Source organism: Bombus fervidus, chromosome 10 (genome assembly GCF_041682495.2).
Source record: "Bombus fervidus isolate BK054 chromosome 10, iyBomFerv1, whole genome shotgun sequence".
Lineage (NCBI taxonomy): Eukaryota > Metazoa > Arthropoda > Insecta > Hymenoptera > Apidae > Bombus > Bombus fervidus.
The window spans coordinates 12,698,418-12,717,776 of record NC_091526.1 but is presented as its reverse complement, the minus strand read 5'-3'; the positions used below and the strand labels follow the sequence as shown (position 1 = coordinate 12,717,776).

Genomic DNA, 19,359 nt, shown 5'->3' with positions numbered 1-19,359 from the left:
GATAAAAATCGTTTCGCGGAGCAAGGTTGGGGCGAGACTTGGGATGAAGGAAGAGGAGGAGCGAGATGAAGAAGGACGAGATGGAAGGCTGCAAGGGGAAAGAGGCGTCGTGTACACGAAGCGGGACGCTCCGCGTTCGTTCCGCGGGTGAACGATCCTCCAGTTATTCATTTTTACGTCGTTCATTGGCCGGATTTTACGAGGCAAAAATGGTGAAATTGCACTTTGTGCGCCGTGCGTGCCCCGCTCCGTCTTTCACTCTGTGCGCTCTTTTCAGCCTTTCTTTCCCTTATTCTTACGCTCCGAAGAAGAAGAGCGGTTGCGATGGCGAGGTAACTCTGATGGGAAATCCCGGGATTCACCATTGCTACTCTTTCTTCCATGGATTCCTGTCTTTGATCGTCGTTTCGAGGCGTGATCCTACGATCTCGTGAATTTTAAATCCTACATTACTATAGTAGCTGAAAAAACGCGAGTTTCAGAGGAAAGAAACGACAACTGTTAGACAAAACCCACGATGGACGATCATTTGGAGAACGTTATTTATTTTTATTGCTCTATTCTGCAAATACGAGTCTTCCTGAATATTTTCAAAATGCAAATTCTATACATGACATCTCGCTTCGTCCTATTCTTTTTACATACGATTACAAGCCTTTTCGACGTAACTCGCTTAATTATAGAGAATTTCCTTCGTCGTCCGGTTATTCGTCATTCCAGCACATCGTTCTCAGAGTCTTGGAGTTTCATCTCGCCACTGTCGAGCAGCAAAGCGTCGCAATTACATCGTCCCTGGGGACGCTACTCGATTTTACTCTGCTTAGCCAATTTACGACTGTTTCTACTATTTTACTGTCTTGTATCTCGCCAACGATAGCGATCGTTGACTATTAAAACGCTAGAGAAACATCGATCGAGCGTCCCGTTTTTTCAGTGAACCGTGTCCATCGAATTCGAGAGATCACACTACTCCGCGTGTAATAACATTTGACATTCCAGGCGTCAATTCCCTCAATTATTACTGGCTTCCAGCGATACGTCCGTACTTAACGTCCCGATGACGAATTTACGATGTTTTCTCCTTTACACAAGCCTTCGTCTTACAATTTCATTCACCTGTCGCTTCCACGAAATTGTATTACATTATAGGGGCGGGGGAGCTGAATTAAACAGATTTATACTGCCGAGGAAAAATTTGGACGCAGCAGGGTTTGTCAAGATCGAAGACGAGCAAACTGTAGCGTAGAATATCGAATCTAATGTGACCAGGTCGACTATTTTACAGTGAAACGTATATTATTAGACCATCGTCGTGGTTCTCGGTGTTTCTCAAGCAAGTTTTTATTAATTCAGAAATAATAGCGTATTCGTAACTTCTGTAACGAGTAGCTCGTTTTTTAGGAATTACGCTAATTACAAATCTTCTGTGCCGTTAGTGCACATCGAATCTTCCATAGCGGAAACGAGAATGAAGAAGTTGAAGGATAAATAAAACGAACGATAGAGGGAAAATAAATCAAAGAAGAGCGAGACTTCGTAAAAATAATAAGAAAAGGTTGGACAAGAAAAAAGCAGAAAAGTACGTAAAGGCTGGAAGAAACAAACACGCTGTGTAAAATTCATTGGAACCGTTAAGGTTTTCATTTGTTAGACATAAATCTTTCCGCTCCTAGGCGTGCAGCTATATAAATTAACTAGAGACACGTCGGATGTCACGTTGGAAACGCGATAAACGATTCGCTGTTAATTAAGGGTCCCTCGTTTATTGGCCAAAGCGTTAACAGGTTCGAGCGGGGAGAATAATAAATTAGTCGATGATCTTTTTCGTTCCCGAAGACGCCTTCCGTGAGTCCGGTGGCTTCCTCCCTTCTGAATTATTATCGCTCGTAAAGCGTCGATTTTATATAACCACGTTCGATCGATGACAACTGGCACGCAGTTGTTCGATTGCCGAAAGAAAAGTAATCACTCGACTCGAATTGGACGCGTGAATAATCGTGGATAGTTGAATTTTTCATTATGTCGTTGTCAGGTTTTAGGAGGACTGAGAATAATTTGTTATCCACCAGGGACCACTTTAACAACGTGTTAGCTAATGAAGGATTTTATTTTTTGATAATTAAAGCCGAACCTATGGTTGTGTCTCTGTCGACGGGTTCGGTTCGTCGAAGATGAAAGATTCTTGTGTCTTGATCTATGGAGCAATAAAACAGCGTTTTAACGCTTCTCTTCTAGGAAGTCAAACAATCCGAGTAAAATTTTTATTCCACCTTTTGCATGAAAATCATGGCAATTTTTAATTGTATCGTACGATTCTTCGTATAATACGAATACGTTTGTCCGAGCTTAGATTAAGCGTTCTATTGAAACATCCGCTGAAACTTACCGCCACGCGTTCAACCACAAGGACATTAATAAAACAGAAATAATTTGATCGAGCGCGTTGAATGACACGCGTGGGCCAGCATTTTCATCGTGGAAGAACACGATCCATGAAAACCCACACGCGAGCGTGGAACAAGTTTCCATGATTGCTTGATCCACGGTATCTTGCCTTGAAAACGTTGTTCTAACCGAATGTCGAGCTCGCGCGAGTACACGACTGATCGATTTCGATTACACGTCGATCGTTTTAACAGCACACGTCGGTCAATATAATTAACGAGTTGCTCGGACAAGAACGATTGCGTAAGCAGCGTGCAAGGAAAGCAAACACTTTTTAGACGAAGCAACGTTGAGAAAGCCCGTGGATTAATTAGTTCTCAAATCACGTACCGATTTTTTTTTTTTTTTACTTACGGCTCGTTCGACCACGTTTCCTTGACCTTTCAAGTGCGCGTATATTCCTCTGACCTTTACCTCCGCTGATTCATCGGCATCTGTCGGCGTTACCTCGACAGTTATAATCGTGCGTGTTCGCGTTCATCATTCCATTTATCGTCTCGCGATATAAATCGCCACGAACATGACTAAGTTTGGACTTCGAAAGGAGAGACAGCCGGGAATCGAGCTTCGAACGATCGTCCGTCTTCGGATGGTGTTCTGGTTGCGACTGCTTCCGATTTTCTTTCGCGTTGGGAACGGTCAGTTACTGGAAAGGCGAAGGTTCGATCGAATACGAATTTTTATTTTTCGATAGCGACAGGAAATTTTCTTAGAAGCTTTCCCATGTAAAATAATGCAGATAATAATTTCTCATTTCCTGTATCGACGATCCGAGTGTTTGGAAACGCGATTATTCGCCTAACGTGATTATATTGCATTTGTATGCAACAGATACTTTTCATCACGCTACTGATAAAGTCTTTCGGTGTCCGATTCTCGCTCGAGACGAAAGTGGCAACAGTATTGTTATTATTAAGAAGCTCTATATATCCGTGAAACTTTATGTCCTTCGATACTCAATTAATTATTTCCGTCTTGGCTGTCTATTTTCTACAGTTGCCCGGCTAAGTGGAAGCTGCGGATCCCTCTCCGTTTAGTCCACGGATTAACGAGAATCGTTGTTTTTAAATTATTCGAAACGGCCACCGAAACGAGCGAATAATAAAACGGGCACGGCGTTTATGTTTTATACACGCGGCCGGGCATCGAACAAGGTATTTAATTAACTAAAATCCGCGAACATTATTCGACCCGATCCTCTTCCTGCGTGCTGAACGGCGAAGCAGAACATTCCTGTAAATTACATCGAAATTAGCCGTACGTTACTAAAGCAGCCTCGTTTCTCTCCCGGGTACAGGCAAAAAACTCGCGTGGTTCTGCGAGGTTTGGTTTAAAGGCCATGAAACTTTTTCACCGGAACTTTACGCGATCCTGAATGGAGAAACGCGAGGAGAGTACCTCTCCTCTTCTTCTTATTCTTCGGCTCTTCTCTACTCCCTTGGGATTTTTTTATACGTAATGAATTTTGTGACGTGCCCCATGCTCGTTCCTTCCACCGAGGGGACACTATTAAACCGGGTTGAAAGGATAAGCTTGAATGAAAAATGGAACAGGTAAAACGCGTTCAGGACGAAGCTCGCTTCGATCAAAATGAGATTGTAATTAACGCGTTTATGCAATACGCCGTTGACTGGTTTCTAGTTAATAAAAGGCTGCGTCGCCCTCCCCCCCTCCACCTCCCCCCTCGGGCAGAAAGTTCTCTTTTATCGTAATTAAGGAAGCTGAAAAATCGGCGTTGTTTGAGGTTAAGTTTGATGACGCGGTTGGTATGCGATGGCGGGAAACGTAATTAATGAACGAAGCGTCGAGTGTCGAGTTTTAGTATGGAACGTGTTTATTAATTGGCTCGTTTATTGAGATTGTGTCAGATAATAAAGTGGCCGAGAAAATCGAGCGTTTTTGTCACCGGAAAGTGTTAAGTACCTCGGAGAAAATGTCTGCTTCCAGTTTTTGCTGATCCTCTTCGCGTTACGGTTTTCGTGTTCGTTAGATTTTTATATTTATGCGCATCGAGTTACGTGCATGTGTTGTAGATTATTCGCGTCTAGAACTGTTAATTATCGCATCTATAGAATAAGCGTTAGAATAATGGTATAAGCATTACGAGAGAAAAAAAAGGTAGAAAAGCTTGTACCATTTTCTTTCATATAAATACGAATATTCTAAATACGAATATTTTCTGCGTTTATCTACCTTTTAGAAGAATTCAGTTCTCACGTACATAGAATAACGATCCAAGTCTTCACCGTTATCCGAGAATCAATGCCTGTTTCAAAATCCCGTAGACGGACTATCGACCTGAAAGTCAGTTGAAATCGAAATCTTTGGACGGTATCACGGGCATTCATGCAGCCTGGCTCGTTTGGTTCGTGGCTCATTAAGGCCGTGGTTCGTCGCGTGTTCTCCGCGTACATCATAATAAAAATTTCGTAAAGCAGCTGCCCGTTATCGTTTTTACGCGTCCGAGAGTGTAGACGCGAGTCCATTGGCCTTACAGAGGCCAAGTTGTTACGCTCTTCCCCTTCCGGTTCTGTACTCTTTGGGCCAATGATTTCTTTCTCCTTCTCTGTTTTTTCTTTTATTTTAACGCGGGACGCTTTTAAGGCAAATTAAATACGGCGCAACAAATTACGCGGTGAGCCTGACTCCTCGTAAATCAGGCGGCCAATAAAACGTCCTTCGAAACGGGCTGAAAAATTCGACCGAGCCATTCGATAGGGCGTCCCTCTTAACTTGGCCCGGAAGAGACGAGCGAACACACGAGAACGAGAGAAGAGAAACTCGCGATGGGGATTCTCGTGGGACGTGAAGAAGGAAGAAGAGCAGCGGGAGGGGAGCAGGGTGTTTTTAGTACCGGCAGGACGTCTTAATTAAATCTTCGAAATCATCATCGGGTATCGTCGTCGTGGCCGTTGCCGAGGACCGCCTCGAGCTCTCTGTTTTGTCGACGAGCGTAAATTTCTTCGCTGAACGGGACCGTAAAGGTTTAAGCACGGTTTCTTGATGTTGCATGGGCCTGGAGTCGGTGGTACGGGATGCGTCGGTTTCACTTTGTTTCAGATTGGTCATTGGCAGACGCCAACGTTCTTCTGATCCTTATCCATTGAAAGCTCGATTATCGAAACACCGATTAATGGATGGATCGATGAACGAAAAATTTGGAATTGTAGAACAGTTTCCACGAAGGTAAATTGGGAAACAAGAACGAGATATGAATTCTAAAGTGTAAAGATCGATATCGTAAAATGCTATTCATTCTTCGGTAGCCAGTTGGAATCGTCGTGGAACCACGTCTGACTTTAGCGTATCTATCGAGAAGAGAAACCGCAAGAAACTCGAGTATCAACGTTGTCGAGAGCAAGGTCTGCTGACGCTTGAAAGTTACATCGCTACAACGATATTATACGAAATGAAACACTATGGTTTCTGACGTTGCTTGAAACAACTGCCGGTGAGCAACTCCGAGAGCTAGGTTTTCGAGGCAGCTTCGGTTTGTTTAGAAGCGAGACTCCATCCAGCGTGAATTATAGTGTTTCGGAACGCTGTAATCTTCGCCGGGAAATACGATGATTGGAGCCGAAAGCATGAATTAGGACTGATTCTTCCGGACAGAGAGTGGTCTTCCATGAAGGATCTTTGAGGAAAAGAGACGTTGTTAAGAGGTTCAGGTGCTCTTTCAATTTAGTTTTTTTTTCCATGCAGCTAAAACATACCGGTCTTAAATTTTTATCGATTCATCTACGCTGTAACGTTTGGGCTTAACTTTATCGATTTCTTTCTTGAGCGTGAGTGAAGTTTCTGAAAAATTACGTCTAGAGTACTTAACAGTCACATCGCGGACTCGATGAGGAATATTCGTAGTTTCTTTCGCGCCTGAAATTTTATATCACGTTGTGTTACGTTCCAATGCTAGTTTGTTCGAGCGATTCTTGCATAAAATACGTGCTTTTTATCGATATCTCTCAACGTTTTAAAACGTACGAGGCTTCGGTTCGATTCTCACCTCAACGTACCTCGCACCATCCTTCACGCAACACCTCGATCAGAGCGTTCATAAACACCTTCCAGTGCCCGTTAGCTTCGACTTTATCGCGAAATTTACAACTTCCTGTTCATCAGCGATATCGCTTGTTTTGCACGAACCGCAACACGAGAGTAGGCCAATGGACACGAGAGTTGACACTACTCGTTACAGTGTCACCTCGATACTCTCGAACCTTAGCCAAGTAGCACTGAGCAGCGACTAAGAAAGAAAGAAGGAAAGAAAAGATGAAAAGAAGAGGATAGGGGAAAGAGGGAAATAAAAGAGACCCAGTTCGATCCACGGTGCCTGGAACGTACAAAAGGCAGCTCGTTATCAGCTGGTCCCATCTTATCAGGCTGAAGCAGCACGGCCGATAAATCATCCGAGTCCTTGGCGGGGCACCTTTAATTACCAGCCGTGCATCGGTGGAAAAAAATATGAAGACGTAATACGTTATCCGGCTGCCTCTCTTCGTGCCTACCGGTAGATAGGGAGGCTGGTCCAGTTGATGCCGAGAGGCGTTGCTCATAAATAATGAACACGTATTCATGAACGCCACTGGTTACTTCGGCCCCGATGATGAGCTATGGCTAGGCCGTGGCTTCCAGTCCCGCGAGACGACTTTAACGCGTCGATTTCGAGCCGATCGTCTTCCGTTTGCTTCACTCTGTTTCTCCGGATAGTCGTTCCTCCGGAATATATAGACCGGGCGCAGGTTCCTCGGGGCACGAGCAAACATTTAACTGTGTGCTCGTTCGAAGCCAGGTTCGAGGAACTGGTTGATGCTAGAATTGCCAAATCAGTCAAAATGACAGAGTCAGATTCGAGGTTCTTGCAAGCATCAAAGAGCTGCAGCTGCCTTCGATAAAATTAACAGCGACTTTTATCGTGCATGAAGACAACGAGCGGTTACTCGAGCATTTCCAGTTTTGTCGATTGTCGTAGATATTCGATAGCCCGTGCGACTGTTCTAGTTGGAAGATGTTTTTATCACGGACAAAAGAATATGCGAAACGTAATTTGTTCGGTCGAATCCATCTACTCTGCTCGATAAAATAAGAGTATTTCGCTGCTTGTTAGGAATGCCGATAATTTTAGCTTTAATCGGTGCTGCATTGCGAACTTTTGCTGCAGGTTATAATTAGTCAGGACAGTTGCAATTGGAAAAGAAGCAAGGACGAAACGAGCAAAAGTGTTACAAATGTTGTGTTTCTTGCTAAAGCTCTTAATAAAATGTGTTTTAATGGGTATCCCGTATAGGATTTTACAGCAGGTTACGAGCAGGTAGAAATATTTTAATCGAGATAAAATTGATGAATAAGAGATGATCTAGCATCTTGAAGCAGGAGGAAGTACGAAGTACTTCTTTAACGTAAACTGGAAATTATTCAGAAAGGTAGTATTACTTGTCAACTTTCTTGACAGTTCTAATTTCCGTAAGAATTAAACCGACTTAACGAGTTGTTGCCCGACGAGGATATTTTAATCGAACAGAAAGAAGAGAAGAAAACCATTTAGAATTGCGCATAAGCTTCTATGTTGGCAAATTTGTGTTAATTTTGTTTTCAGTCTGGCGTTAGACAGGCAAAACTTCGATGAAAGTTTGAGAGTTTTGATCAGATCGAAGGGAGAACATTCACTGGAAAGGAGGGAAAAATAGAAAGATGATTGTTCAGTCGCTCGGAGCGATGGAAAATGTGGTAAAACGCCGCTTTATCATAGATCAAATATTACTTAGAAAGTGCTGTGCTATTTCCGAAGCTTTCTACGGATTTTAAATCGAACTGGAAACCTTTGACCCAACATTTGCATTACTCGAACAGATACCGTGTGCGTTGCGCGTCTAATCGTAAAGTCGATGCGTTTTCGAGATAACAAAATCAAGATTTCATCGTTTGAACGACACATAGTAGCACGAATCGTATCGAACTATTTGAGGAAGAAGGAAAATATCTTGAAAATATTTGCTCAAATCGCTCGAGTCATGAGATATAACAACAGGCAATCTGCCAAAAGTTGGCTAATCATGCGCCAATAACACGTTCTTTAGAAATGCACCAAACAAACATTCTGCAAAAAGAGTTGCTGCACCCATCTTCGTAGTACCAAGAAACCAGCAAGCAGCATCACGACGAGCGTAGTTAATCGCGTCTCGCGCTAGCCATCGGCTCGAAGAACGGCAGCGACTGGGCAGGGTTTCGATTGACGCTAATCTCTGGTATCGACGGTGCCGAGGCGATTACTACATCGTCGTGGGACGGCAGCGAAGGGATGGGTTCGACGGACCGTTTAATCGCGGCTGGAGCCGCGAAAGAGAAAATGGCCGAGGTGGTAATGGCTAGCTCCGGAAGCTGGCCGATCGGCTTCGGATAGTAAGGATCGACGAACTGAAAGGCGAACGACTCTCGTTGTCGTCGTCGTCTTAGTCGTCGTCTTAGTCGTCGTCTTCGTCGTCGTCTTCGTGGTCGTGGTCGTGGTCGTCATCGTCCTCGTCGTCGTTGCCTCGAATAATCTCGAAGGGAACGGATATCTAAACGAGGACCTTGAAGCCAGCCCGCGGGCGATGCACGCGTACATATGTACGCTCTCCGGAGCGGACGTATGGAAGTCGAGTGGTTCGCCGAGTGATATATATCGACCGCGATATATCGCTCTCTCGATGCCACGACTCGATCTTCGGGCCATAGCGGTCGGAGGAACGGGGATAGAAAGAGAGAGAGAGAGAGAGAGAGAGAGAAAGAGAGAAAGAGGCCGAGAGTGGCATGCACAGAGAGGAAGGCCTCCTCGCCACGCACTCGTTGCAAACAACACGCCACCACGCCCTCGTGAAACAATGTGATGGTTAACCTAACAAGCTCTCATCCGTGCTCTCGAGCGTGCTGAGCTACCCTACCGTGCTCTGCACGGTTGCAGCCTCGTTTCGTTCGCCGTTTGCACTGCCCGGTCGCCACGCAGAGAGACGCCTAGGGCAACACTTCCAGGACAGCGACGTATACTACCGATATTCCGCGGCGATAACGATGTCGCGACATACGCGAGTCAAGTCGTGGGATCGCGGGGTTATGGCCCTGTTAACCAGCCGCTGACGATCCTACGCGACGTTCCTTTCGTTAAGGTAGCCGTTCGATAGGTACTTCGACTTTTTGTTACGTTCGTCGCGGATTCGTTCGACTTCCTCTTTTCTTTTCCCAGGCAGATTGGTAGTTCGTTGATGGGATGCGTTATGGTCCGCGTGGAAGTGGAATAACGATGAAGCTGAATTGAGAATGCAGCTTAGCTCGGGTGGTACTCATCGTTCAGGATGTTTTGTTTCTAACTAGAATGATTATAGTATATTAGCGGACGTTATGCTTTCGAGCGTTCTTCCTTGAATATGTGATCGAGACGATAAGTTGTTTTTTTAACGCCAATCTAACTGACCCAAAGTACGTTGAAAGTTTCATCCGACGATTTTACTCCGACGATCTGTTGGAATACAACGATATTTCGCGCATAGGCGCAAAACCCTTACACAGACACCCACACAGGCATTTGAACGGGACACTTATACAGATCATACTCATTAATGTATAGAGAGTGGGGTTCAAAGTATTTAAGGGATCGTGGGTCTAGTCTGAGAGTAACTGGCCAACGATCATCAATTCTTGTATACGTTGTTAATTATATCACTCGCTTATATACATCAGGTTCTGTAGTTCTGTTTAATAAACATCACTGAATATTATTTCAACATAAACATTGTGTCTTCCACAGATTATTAATCTTCAAGATTAAATTTTTACACGATCTATTAAATATAGATCTTGTCTACTTTCCGAACGATGAAATTAATCGCTCGAACGGATGACAATTTCTAAAAACAGTTGAATCGTTGATCGTCGCGTTCGCGGGTACACGCGATTGTTCTGAAACCGCATCCATATCCGCTCGCGGCTGCAACAAGGCATTCTTGTCTCGTTTTATCGATATACTGTCCAGCTAGACGAAACGTAACTCCGTTCAGTTAGAGACGTAAAGAAAGACGTAGTTAGACAGCGTACGACGTTCCTGGACGACGAGTCAGGGGACAATCTGCCATCAGGTTGTAGCCGTGGATCGGTGGAAACGCCTGGAATTCAATACCCTTCTGTTCCTTCGGTGAATCCAAATATGGAACTCGCCAACGACCTTTGTAGGAAGCCATAGTCGGTACTGGAGACACGAAAGTACCGCGTGTGCCTTTTGTCCGAACACCGAGTCGAACCTAAATGAAGGAATCACTCTCTCTCTCTCTCTCTTTCTCTCTTTCAAAATGTCCTCCACATATTACTTTTTTTTAAATACGTTCTCCTTATATTTTCTTTAATTTTATTTACATCCTTTAAAATTCAAATTAAGTTTGCATTTTGCCGTACGTCGTACAAGTCGTATTAACAAGCTACGGAGTCCTGAATTTGCCAAGTGTTTGCGAATCTTTCACTCTTGCAATGGTATCCGGTAGCGGTAGCTTAAGTAGAATGTGAAATTCACGATCGGACTAATCGTTGCAGGACAAATCGTTCCGGTAGACTTTCTATCCTTTGTGAGACCGTTTTTGCGTTAATATAGTTAATATAGTAAGGAACTGCGACGTCGAACGATTATATAATACATTCGTAAAACTAATTCAGTTGAATTTTCTCGATTCTCGCGGAATTCCCACGCGGAGATTCCGATCTCTTTACTGGCAGAGAATATACGAGATACGGCTTCAAAATAGTTGAAACAGCATCGAAGAAAAGCTACGTAATACTTCGCGAGATATTGTAATATTCGCGATCTTCGATGTATTACAAAATCATCGTCGGAAACCTCGATGCAATCCGTTGGTTTCGAATCGTGCGACAGTAACCTAGAACGCGGCGTCATTTTTCTGTCCAAAGAAATTCGTTCGTCCCAGAGCAGACATAGTCCAACGAAATCGCGTTTCTTCGTCACGTCCGATCCAAAAGAACCGAACGACGATGGTCGGTAGACGCGTCCGAAAGAACCATATCCACAAAGAAGTCCCGAAGCGACAGGTTGCTCCGATCGGACGGTGCGCTCGGTTCTCGAGGTCCTGTTCGATTCCTACTCCTTCTCGTCGGCCGCGGCGGTCGCGTATCCTACCAAGCACAGCCGCCACCACCGCGGATTCAGTCGAGTACCACCACCACTGGCACCTTTTGTCCACCACCACTTGGTTCGGCTACCACCTCCTTGTTCGCAGGCAGCGCGGGGCACCTCGCCATGTGACTGATTCCCCTTCTCCGCAGGTTGACGAGCGGTGGGCCTGCCTACCTGCCGCCCGTTGCCCCGCTCCCATTACGACGCGGACTCTCGCGGCAGGTGCACCAACCTAAGTGCCACTCCGCTTACCTGTGTGTCGTGCCTACCAAGCCAGCGTGTCCGGTGGTCAGGTTCTTCCCTCTCTCTTTCTTTCTCTCTCTCTCTCTTTCTTTTTCTCTCTTCTTTTTATCTCTTCTCTTTTCTTTATATATTCCTTCACCCTTTCTCTCCCGCCGCGTGTGTCTCCTCTTCTCACCCCCTACCAAGCTTCGTCCTTCTCCCTCTGTCTCCGTCTGTCCCCTTCGACGTCGCCTCACGCAGCAGTGCGGTGTTGTAGTGTCGTGTCATCCTGCGCTACGTCAACGATCCTCCCGAACGTGTGGAGGCAACGATCGATCGATCGCGTATCCTCTCTCTGACTGTCCGTCGCTACCGGGTCGTCGCCGTCGTCGTAAAGGTGACGCGTCCTCCGACAAAGTCTCCTAGGGACGCGAAGCTTCTAAAACGTTTGTGAGAGAGGGAGAGAGAGAGAGAGTGTGTGTGCGTGAGAGAGAAAAACACTGTCTAACGTCCTTGGTTCGTCGGATGTTCGTACGAGAAGATCTGTAATATAGAGGACAGAGAGGAAGGAGGAGACACGATTCGGTTCTAGCCGAGGTCCGCGGTCGTGTGTAAACAATCGTGGAAACTGGAAACTCGACGGTACTCGGGGAAGCGGCGAGGAGCGTTCGAGAGGTGTTCGCCACGCGACAGTAGACCAGTACGAGACCGCGTCAGTCGAGGGTCGGACGACGATCGTCGACGATCGCCGACGCGGAGGATCGCCGGAGTTTTGCGCGAGTGTCGATACAGTGTACCGAGAGGATCGGTGAACGACGAGCCTCTCGTTTAAACAAGGAGGAAGACGAGACTAACCCTCCACTCGTGTGACTGTGTGCCGAGTAAGAGGAAGGAGGGGACAGTGAAGGTGTCAAACGTCCGCGACTCCTCATTGACATTTCCGTGACATTTAGTGCGCGACCGCGCGGCAGACGCGACGATTCGAAGCGACGCGACGCGACGATTCGAAGCGACGCGACGCGACGCGACGGTGCTTTTCGTGTGACACGCGTGCAACATCGTTATGCCGTACTGTCCCTCTGCTCTTACGAACACGACCACTGTCCTCTGGTAGCAAGGCCAGAGCGAATCCACGTCGCGCCGATGACGGATCGTTGTTCGTGCTTTATCGTCGCAAATTTCTTATCAACGCTTAACTGTTTAATGAAATTGATCGTTGGACGTGCAATCGTTCGATAAAGGCGGGCTCGACGATCTTTCGCGTTCGTTGGCGACCCGTGCACAGCCAAGTGATCGTTTCGGTGCCGGAGGCATGATCTTTGTCGGACTTGTGCGTTTGCGCGTGCTGCAGATTTGACGTTCAACAGGTGGTTTGGGTATCGCCAACGTGAACGAGCTGGAAACGTTGAAAAGCTTGACGAACTCGTGCTAACTCGCGCTTAAACCGATCGGGACGATTGAGTCTCGTTGAACAGAAAAGAGGGGGTTGATCGTTGATTGCAAGAGAAGCTGTTCGTGTCGGAAATCAAACTGGACATACTCACCGCTACGTCGGGGCGTACGGAGTGGAGATGTCCGCGGGTCGCTGAGAGAATGAGGGAGCTGGACACCGAGAGCCCTGTTGTCTGGCCGGCCTGGTGTTACACTGGTGAGTCGATTCGTTTCGTACATTTTCTTTCATAGAGTGTCGAATCGTTAGGTCGTTGGCGAATAGATAGTTTCGCAACGAAACAGGCTTGGTCCGTTAAAATTAAGGAGAGCGCAATATTTAACACAGAGCGACGTGGTATTTATTATATTTTAGGTCTTTCTTGTAGAAACAGAGCTACTCGAAAGGAAAAATCGTGACCGTTCCATGTATTTTTAACGTAGATTGTTTGCATCAGTTTAAAGTCGTTTGACGAAACGTGAATCATCTCTGAAGAGACGCGTAATCCTATTCTAATGTCCTATCGTAGGAACAGTCGAGAGAGGGAAAGAGTTATCGTATTAGTTTCGAGTTACTTAAATAAATCTTTCGTTAGTACGGAATTTTTTGCGTTATTTCCAGTTTCAGTGGTACCATTTGTCTAGCGAATAAGCTATTACCTTCTTTATCAATTTCAGATAGTACAACGAACCGGAGTTTAAAATTGATTCGTATTCTTATTCGTCCACTCGTCTATTTTTTGAGAAATATATAGTATTCGTGGAGAAAAAGTTGAATACTACATTTAATAATTAATTTCGTCGAATCTATTTCTCGAATATCGTTAATCTTCTTTTTTTTTATCTGTAGCAAGGCTCGATGGATCGAAAGATATTTTGTAAACACACAGTTTCTCGAAGCGCCTCGTGTCCAAAATATTTATCCTACGGTAGTCGGACTTACATACCGTTGCCATTCATCGTCCAGGTTCCATTGAGAACAATGCTTTCCATTGATTACAATAATTGTACCCCGGCACGGTTAGTCCGACGTTAGCATAGGTCGTAAATTATATGTCGCTATTCACACTTTTCTGAGTGAAAATTGCAAAATTCATCGCTGCATCTCTTGTATCTCATTGGTGAGAGAAATTAATATATAATTTTTATATGATAAATAACAGTACTTACGCGATTGTCTAGATTTTCGTAAGCGTGGCAACTATAACTATAACTATTTTTCGCGTTTCTTTCTTAACTTGTCGTTAAGCTTATACCAAGTACATAAGAATATTAAGATTTGTGTGAAAGTAAAGGTAGAAATTCTATATCTATACGCGGACGAAATAGATATTTTCTGATATTTTATTACATTCGAATCTTCGTAAAAGAGATTATTTTATTAAAATTAATAGCCGTAAGCGTGTAATTCTGTGGACATTCGTAAGTATCACGACGATAGGGAGAATGACGAAGTATCGTTTCGAGGTCGGCAATCGTTTCCTCATGGTCGACGCTGTCTGCTCTAATCAGTCATACGTGTTGATAGGGAACAAAATTCTATCGAGTTCGTTATAACAGGATGCCATTCGCGGTGACGACTTGCGCCAAGTTGTGAAACACATGTGCGTTTAAAGTAGGCGTTACTCTTCATTGTTGGAATTCGTACTCGATATTCTATCGACTGACGTACACGGGAAACAAACACGATCATCGATAAGGAATCTCGAATTACATTTTAAAATCACTCGGACTTGCGTAATAAAACGATAGTATCGTTCGATGATTATTTATAATTGCTGTGCGAAATGATTCGTCGATAGGCTGATCGAAAATTTGATCGACCTTTACTTTGATTATAATTCATATTTTTCAAAATACGCTTCGAATTTGGTAGGTTTTGTTTAAAATAATATTGATCAGAATTTATCACGTACGACATTCTTGTAAAACTCGACTTAACTTTGTTAAAAATACTTTTAACGTTGCAACAGCTACTTTATCGCTAAACTTCGATGAAAATAAATGAAATTCTTTGCTTCGAATTTTTACAATAATATATAGATCTTATCCCTGGTATCTATCCTCTTCGTTATTTCTTAATTCGAATGTTTCATTCACAACAGCAACCAGTTTATTACCAAACTTCAGGAAAAGAGACTACACCATTCTGGCTGGAATTCCACGAAAATTCTTTCTCTAAAAACCTTTCGATATTTCTCGACTTCCTCAAACAAAACACGTAATTCTTCTCCAACCCATTACCTCTTCCTGAACAGACGTTTTATCTTTCCCTATCACTGGTTCGAACGTGGATGCGTTAAACGTTATTTTCGGTGCCCTTACGCCATAAAATGGATCCAACAGCATCTTAAAAGGATGTCTCGGTAGAGTGAAAAAGAGAGAGAGAGACAGACAGAGAGGGAAGAAGGGAAGGAAGATAGAGAGTCGGGGGAACTAATGTCGAAGTGTGTAATTACGGTTCTCGATCTTGACAATTAGGAGCCGGTGGAAGCTGTCGGTAGCGAATAGGCTGCCACTTAGCTGCCGAAATTCCCAACAGCCTTATCTTGGCGAATCGGGCTCGGTTTATTCGTCGGGCTCTTCTAATTAAGAGGGGCTCCGCTGATTTTTTCTTTCCTACTCCGGCGAAATTGCTCCCCGAACAACTATTCTCAGACAGTTCGACGGCTTCTGTCGCGAAATTGCTTCATCGTTTTTTGCAGCTTTCGTTTGGTTGACAGTGGCGCTTTGTTTCCATAGTTGCATCCTGTTCTTTTTCTTCGCGGTATCGTTTCGTTTCACTTAAATTGGCGTATCAATGTTTTATCGAAGGATTGATTAGGAAAATAGCAGTACGTTTGAAAGTTGGGCGATTAAAGAATGATTGTTTCGTTCGGTAAAACCTTGCAATCTGATAATTGCTTATTTATCAATAATTTCGGAAAAGAAAAACGACGAAGAATACAGAGACGTTCTACTTACACTAAATGACGTAGAATTATAATGATTACACGTAGAGGAATGGCTTGGAATAACGTAGGATGATAGAGAATTCTATGTGGATTTCAATCTACGAACTTTCCAAAATGAAGAAAACGTAGTTTAAAAGATACTTAAATCATCTTCGAAAATAATGATCTATTCACTGGGCAACTTCGCCACTCGACTCGTGAAAGTTTTGACATTAATTTTCATCAGAGTGGATCTTCCCAAGTTAAACACATTTATTCTCGTTCTACTCCACTCGCGGAGAAGATCCAATTCATCAGGGATGAAAAAATGACTGACGGCACGGACCAACTGCTGACGTATCGAAGATGATGATGGAACGTTTTGTCATTTGCATGTGTCCCACGTGTCGTCAGTCCCGTTTGCCACAGAATGCGTTACAATGGCGACAGCAATCAGCGGCTTTTTCACGGGACATATATTATCTTTCGACCAGTTGATGCGTCTTCGTTAACTCGTGCCCAATGCAACTCGTGATTTGGCGACAGCTACGATCTCGCGGAACGAATTCGTCGCGATATAACGGCGAAGTAATGGCGAACGGAGCGTTCTCCGGACGAGTCAGCCGGCTCTTTCACGCGGCCACTAATGAGATTAATGTTCGTACTTGCAGTGACTCGATGTAAACCGTGCGCACCGGATTTCCCTCTGAGGTAATACGCGCAACATTTCCAGAACATTGTATTTATTTAATTATTTATTTCAAGAATAAAAAGATCGGTAAATCGGGTAAAAAGCTTGGTACTGCAATGTACTCTGAGAAATACCAGGTCCGGTCAAACCCCTTTTACGTGCTATTCTGTCGGACCAAGAACAAAAAGGGGAGGAAATTTCTTTCGATTCAAAATTTATGAAAATTTCTATTTTTCGTGCTCGAAACTTTATGTAACCGTTAGAACATATTGCAAAAGTATCGAATCAGAATTCGATGGTGGTAGTACTACATTTTTCTCATAAACAATTGACGTTAACAGAATTATTTTATAAAACTCTAACCTTCTAAATCGTTCTCCGTTTTACCGGTAAATTTGATTTGCTAGTTTATATATTTTTTATGATTATATATTTGTTCTTCAAGTAACGAAGCTCAAAGTGTTTTAATCTGTAACAATGTGCAGGATTGCGTGTCTCGACAAGCTCAAAACGTTGAAGCAGTTGTATTAAAGGAACGATTTTCGAGTCATCGGAACAAGTGCGATCTGCAGTGATTCACGAATCAGTTATCATACGACGACAACCGCGCTGTGAAATTTCCAGCGAACGTTTCCATCGAACGAACGTTCGACGGATCGTCGAATTTTGCAACCGCTTGACCTCGTCGATTTTAATGATCGACGTTCGCTCGCCGCGTCGCAGATAATCGCCAACAGATGAAAATACGAGTCGTGCATTGTTATCGTGGTTATGTAAAAAGCAATCCCGAGGCATTCGAGTGGGAAGATTTGAGTTACGATCGGAAGGCGGTGTAACGGCGGCAATTTTTCTTCCCCCGTGTTTTAAGCTTTTTTTCTAACTACCTTTTGCGGCTTATTACAGCCACTGTGGTCACCTTCTTCGACTATGGCAATCGAATTTAATAATGTAATTGTCATCGATTGAAAAGGTTTCCTTGATAAAGCGATTTCTCAGGCACGACTTTCTACAAGCTTAGATTTCTTCTGTTGAGATACCGAAGAAGATGTTCTAGAAACGAGAGGTCTGTAGCTACAGATCAATGCTACTTATTGTAATAAGTATTACGAGAGACTCTCGCTACTTGAATCCTCGAGGGAAGCATCTTCTTAGCTATCGAAAGCACCGTGTAGGGTCCTGAAGCTTCGAACCGAGGTCCAAGTACTTAAACGTTCATCCTCGACCTTTCTCTTTCCTCGGATAACACGGCTGGTCGTCTGGCAATTCCCTTGTCTCGTAAGATTCGCCATCAGCCATGTTAAATATTGGCTGTCGCTCAAAATACAAACGCGACTGCTCGCTGCATCGCTGACCACTAGCCTCGTTGACGGCCGTCGCCGATTGACATGTTTATGGGCCACAAAGCATCTGCATCGCACATCCTTGCCCTCGTGAATGAAGCGCCATGTACATTCGTTTCATTTTCATTGTTTCTGACTGACAATGAGTTACACGCGGCACCGCCCACGTGTTGCGTCGTTGTAATGTGTCGTAGTTTCGAACAGAATAGTTTCTCTAGGTTAAAGTAACTCGATGTTAGTGACGTGATTAAAATAACAAGGATAAAGTTCCTTTGAAAAGGAAGAAGTAATTTGGTATTCAGCCGGGAGATGGAAGAATGATCAGCGAAGAAAGACTAACGAAGTTGATTAACACACTGTGTAATTAGCAGAAATATAATCTTTCTCTCTGTTGAATCATCTTGAAGAAAAAGAAGAAGAAGAATAATTTGGGAAAGGTGTTTGTCAAAGATTCGTTTCTTCGTTTTTCTCAATTTTTCAACCAACAGACTCTTAACCACAATCTTGCGTACATTATTCTTGTCTTATATAATGAAATCAAGAAACACTCTCTTAAGTAACACGGGATAGATCAAGGTCGATGTTTTTAACATCTAGAGGAAGATATTATACAAGATGTAGATACTACTGTTTTTACGACATTTCCACTTCCTTCTTTCCATAACGTCAGTCGTCGTGTTTATTAATTTATACAAATTCAGGCATTTTATCTTTAACGGTAAAAATACGCGTACCCTCGATAATCACAAAAAACCTCTTCTCCTTTTAACTTCTCGATCAGAGATCCTCGTACGATATCTGTTTGTTTGTCCAACGAATCGAAGAAAGATTCTCTTCGACAATGGCGAAACGCAAGCTTTCACCAACGACTACAAAAACAATTTCCAATAAAAAAAAAAAATGAAAAAAAAAAAAAGAAAAAGCAAGTTACTCAAGCCGTAAGATATGAGTCTCCTTCCTTGCCATTTTCATTTCTTCCTTTTCTAGCAAAAACCGTTCCAACCACTATCTCCGTAGGAAATCTGCAACGAGTTGCATAACCAAACGAAGGAAAATCTCTTCCTAGCGCAGCAACGCATCCGTCTAAGCCGCGCGCTTGGTTGAACGCGAAGAAAAACGAGACCCCTTCGGTTTGAGAGTTAAGTTTCCAAA

The 19,359-nt window shown here is 43.8% G+C and overlaps 1 protein-coding gene across 5 annotated transcripts in view; it reads left to right on the top strand.

Moving 5' to 3' along the window:
* LOC139991493 (uncharacterized) overlaps nucleotides 1–19,359 on the top strand; it is a 187,076-nt gene that overhangs the window by 20,816 nt on the left and 146,901 nt on the right. Inside the window, exon 1 of one of the 5 annotated variants that reach the window (XM_072011616.1) lies at nucleotides 10,872–13,463. The exons of 3 other annotated variants lie outside the window; for them this stretch is intronic. In XM_072011616.1, coding sequence (XP_071867717.1) covers nucleotides 13,409–13,463 — 55 coding nt within the window. In that variant the 5' untranslated portion in view covers nucleotides 10,872–13,408. Of the gene's footprint in view, nucleotides 1–10,871; nucleotides 13,464–19,359 lie in introns of those variants that run through there. One more of the 5 variants, XM_072011617.1, reaches the window with a different exon arrangement.